Genomic DNA, 4,067 nt, shown 5'->3' with positions numbered 1-4,067 from the left:
GTCAAGAAATGAAATCTCTTGATGCCGCAGGTCTGGCCGCTGGGAGGGCAGCACCAAGTGCCACGTCTCCTAGCTGCTGCTGGCTCCTCAGTGCTGGGTTTGGCAACCACTGAGGCAGACCTGGAATGCCTCTGGAGGTGCACAGGGTGGGGTGGGTCACAGCCCAGCCCCGTGATGGGTCTGGGGGTGCACAGGGTGGTGTGGGTCACAGCCCAGCCCCATGACGGGTCCCTCCCCAGCCTGGCTGACCCCTGGCTGCCACTGCCCTCTCGTTACCAGCAATGCCTTTAGAAACCATCCTACCCATGCACAGAGGATTTAGTGCCTGAGTGCAGGAGCTGCAGAGCACTGACAGCACTTTTCCTCTTCTTCAAACTCCCTCTCCTTTGGGCTAAGCCATGTCATGGGCTGGGACCACCGTGGACGTGGGTGCCCTGCTCCAAATGGCCACCAGAGTAATCCTGGTGTCTTACCTTGGCCACAATCTCTCTCTTCTCTTTGATAACACAGACATCAGCAAAATCCCCTATCCAACGTGGGATTTTTGACGTTTGCCAAGCAAATACCCGTGCAGGTTGGACATGGTGCTTCTGCTCCTCTTAGCAGCTTTGCTGCAAGGTGAGTTGCCAAGAAACCAACTCTCCAGCCTCTCATGCTGATGAGAACAGGCAAAGCTGGAGCTGGGGACACAGCCACATCCCAGGCTAAGCCCTCTCTTGGACACTAGACACCTCCACCTGAAAAATGGAAACTGGGCAAACCTCCCTGGCCACTCGAAGGCTGCAGAGAGCTGACAAAGGCACAGCCAGGGCTGGGAAGGAGAATCCCAGCTCTCCATGGCTCAGCACTGCAGGCTGCCACGGGTGCCTGGGCAAGGCATCTGTAGGGAGGAGAAAGTTGCCAGATCAGGCAGAGTTTGCAAATGCCAAAGGTTATTCTTAGGTGTTTACTGTTAAGTGCTGCCCTCGACATTCAGCTCCAGACAGAGCTGTCAGGGCTGATGGGGGTTTAGGGCACTCAAGTTTTCCCCATCCCTGCACTGGCACAGGGCAGTGGCTCTGCACTGCCAGTTATCCCCAGATGGATAATGTGCCACTCGAGGAAGGGAACACACCACATCCAAAATAAACTCTGGACTTTCTGAGCCAGATGTCCCACTGGTGCCACTCAACCACCCCCCTGACTCGAAGGAGCTTTGCTGGTTTTTGCCAGGGAAGGGGCTGGTTGTCTCCGAGTAACCAACAACTTCTGTTTCATTCTTACCCCAAAAGAGCCCGTTTCAAGCACCTTGTACGGATCCAGGTTTTTGACAGGGAAGGTTGGAGGCTCCATCACCCATCAGTGCTTCTACTCCACCACCCCAGCCAACAAACACGACCGCAAGTATTGGTGCAAAATGACACGTGGAGTTTGCTCCACCATCATCTCTACAACTGGCTACACCTCTGAAGACTACCAGGGGCGAGTGGCTCTGGAGGACATCCCCCAGAAAGGCACCTTCATGGTGACCATGACAGAGCTGAAGGAGAACGACACGGGGACCTACCAGTGTGGCATTGGCACCACCAACAGAGACCTGTACGTCAGGCTGGAGCTGAAGGTCTCGGCAGGTAGGCTGGTGGCTGGGGAGAGGGGAGGCTCCACTCTGCTCCACCAGCAGCCCAGCTCACAGGGCCCAGTCTGGGGACAGATGCTGGAGCAGCAGCACACGGCAGGGAGCTCAACTTTCTCTACTCTGTGCTATTTCCCAGCTATTTACAACAATGGGGTGTGAAAGTGCCCAGATTTGGCCAAATCAGCTGCTGATAGATGTAAAAGGAATCTCTCTCCTACCTGGCTGCGGGCTGCATGGTGAGCAGTGCCTGCTCTGCTCTCTCCCTGCAGATGCTGGTGTGTTCAGGCTGATCGAGCTCGTCCAGGGAAAGCTCCGAGGCTCTGCCATGGTCCTGTGTCCCTCTGGGGACACCCCGAGCGACGAGAAGAGGTCCTGGTGCAAGCTGGGGAGAACTGGCTGCACTCTCATAGTCGACACCGACGGCTACGTGGGAATGGGTTACCAAGGACGGATCTCTATCACCCCTCAGAAGAGCTCTGGAGCTTTCAAAATCTTGATAAATGACTTAAAACAGGAAGACTCAGGGCTGTACAGGTGTGGGATGGGAAGGTTTAGCAGCCGAGACAGCCCCCGGGTGGTGGCTCTGCAGGTGACCAGAGGTAGGTTGGGTTGCTGGGGGCTGCAGGGTGCCTCACAGCCCTGGGTGAGGAGCACGGGATGCTAACAGAGTCCACTCCAACCTGCAGCCTCCACACTTCCCAGGAGACCAAAACTCCTCAGCGGCACAGTCGGAGGCTCCCTGTCTGTGAAGTGCCACCACGATCCCCAGGGGCACTACGAGGAGAAGTACCTGTGCAGGTGGAAGGGAGGTTCCTGCTCGCTGCTCGTGGATGCAGCTGGGTTTGTGCACCAGTCCTACAAAGGGCGAATACAAATAACAAGCAATGACCAGGAAAATGGGACTTACACGGTGCTGATGAGCTGCCTGAGAGAGGAGGATGCAGGGTGGTACTGGTGTGGGGCCAGGAACAGGCACACAGAGCACACGACCCCTGTGAAGCTGTTCATCCAGAGGGGTAGGTGGTAAGGTGGTTTGCAACACAAGAAATCCCTTTTCTTTTTTTACATCACTCTTTCTTCTGCCCCTTCATGGGCGTGAGGAGAACAGACTCTGCTCTGTACCACGGACAGGTACAACAGCCCTGTGAGAAACAGCAGCTCCAGGTTTTGCCTTACAGTTACTGGCAAATGGCTGAGGGAGTGGTGAAGGTTTTTGGAGGCAGAGATGTAAGCTGAGCTTTCAGAGGAAATTTAGTCTGTAGGAACTATTTTCTTCATCATTTATGATGCAAACCCCTGGCACAGGAGGTCCTGGTCCCAGCAGGCACGGTGCAGAGACATGTGCTGTGCTCTGAAGATAAGCTGAAGGTTATCTTGCAGTTTTAGAGATGGCAGCGTGTAAATACACAGATCCATGTACCTTCCACTGGCAGAGACAGGGACAGTGGGGTTAAAGCAGGAGAGTTTGCCAAGGACTAAGGGGTTTTCATCAGCACTCCCAAGCTGGCTTCTGCAAGGCTCAAAGACAGAAATGCATGATTTTGGTCATACCTTTTCATGCCAGGATGCAGGGTGAAATGTGTCATCTTTGGGAAATCTAACACGTTGCCTCAACCAAAAAGATGGGAATTCAAAGCTCAGAATTATTTTCTTTGTAGAAACCCGCTCTTCACAAGACCCAGAAACATCCACTCTTGTGAAACCCACTTTATCAAGTCCAGCCACCTCCTGCACGCCCAGGGATGGGAGCATCACAGGCCTGACACGTGTGACAGGCACCATCACCAAGAGCACCAGCATCCTGCTGCCCACTGCCTCCCCTGGCATCTCTGTAACCTCCCCTGGCATGTCTGCAACCACCCCTGGCATGTCTGCAACCACCCCTGGCACTTCTGCAACCACCCCTGGCATCTCTGTAACCACCCCTGGCACTTCTGCAACCACCCCTGGCATCTCTGTAACCTCCCCTGGCATCTCTGTAACCTCCCCTGGCATCTCTGTAACCTCCCCTGGCATGTCTGCAACCACCCCTGGCACTTCTGCAACCACCCCTGGCATCTCTGCAACCTCCCCTGGCACTTCTGCAACCTTCCCTGGCATCTCTGTGACCTCTCCTGGCACTTCTGCAACCTCCCCTGGCATCTCTGTGACCTCCCCTGGCACTTCTGCAACCTCCCCCAGTGGAATCTATCACAAGAGGTAAGTTCAGGGCCGTGTTTCTTGTTGGCACTAAGTTGGTGGCTTACAACCTGTCTGCCCCATTTCCCAGGGCCCTACAGAGCTCGTGCACAGGTTGCAGGATGAGGAGACATTGGTAGTTAGAGAAGCAGAAGGTGAGGTTGTCTCACCTGTGGCACGTATCTTTGAACCTGTCTCTGAGCCTTCTGGTGCTGGCTGCTCTCACAGATCAGATGCCAGAGTCAATAGATGTGCTCCTGTCTGTTTTCCTGGT

General features: G+C 54.8%; 1 protein-coding gene across 1 annotated transcript; it reads left to right on the top strand.

The window, feature by feature from the left end:
- Positions 1 to 581: 581 nt before the first annotated feature.
- FCAMR (Fc receptor, IgA, IgM, high affinity) lies at positions 582 to 2,642 on the top strand. The gene is made up of 4 exons (XM_008937838.1): positions 582 to 618; positions 1,314 to 1,610; positions 1,885 to 2,214; positions 2,302 to 2,642. The coding sequence occupies exons 1-4, from the start codon at positions 582 to 584 to the stop codon at positions 2,640 to 2,642; spliced, it is 1,005 nt and encodes a 334-aa protein (XP_008936086.1).
- The last annotated feature ends 1,425 nt before the right edge of the window (positions 2,643 to 4,067 follow it).

The sequence above is a fragment of the Merops nubicus genome, unplaced genomic scaffold (genome assembly GCF_000691845.1).
Source record: "Merops nubicus isolate BGI_N331 unplaced genomic scaffold, ASM69184v1 scaffold9133, whole genome shotgun sequence".
Classification (NCBI taxonomy): Eukaryota; Metazoa; Chordata; class Aves; order Coraciiformes; family Meropidae; genus Merops; species Merops nubicus.
This window is presented reverse-complemented; position numbering and strand designations above follow the sequence as displayed.

Excerpts from the sequence above, each read along its gene's own strand:
- FCAMR (XM_008937838.1), top strand. The coding sequence starts at position 582 with ATGGTGCTTCTGCTCCTCTTAGCAGCTTTGCTGCAAG. Across the intron at positions 619-1,313 it reads CTTAGCAGCTTTGCTGCAAG|GGAAGGTTGGAGGCTCCATC; the intron begins GTGAGTTGCCAA and ends GGTTTTTGACAG. Across the intron at positions 1,611-1,884 it reads GGAGCTGAAGGTCTCGGCAG|ATGCTGGTGTGTTCAGGCTG; the intron begins GTAGGCTGGTGG and ends CTCTCCCTGCAG.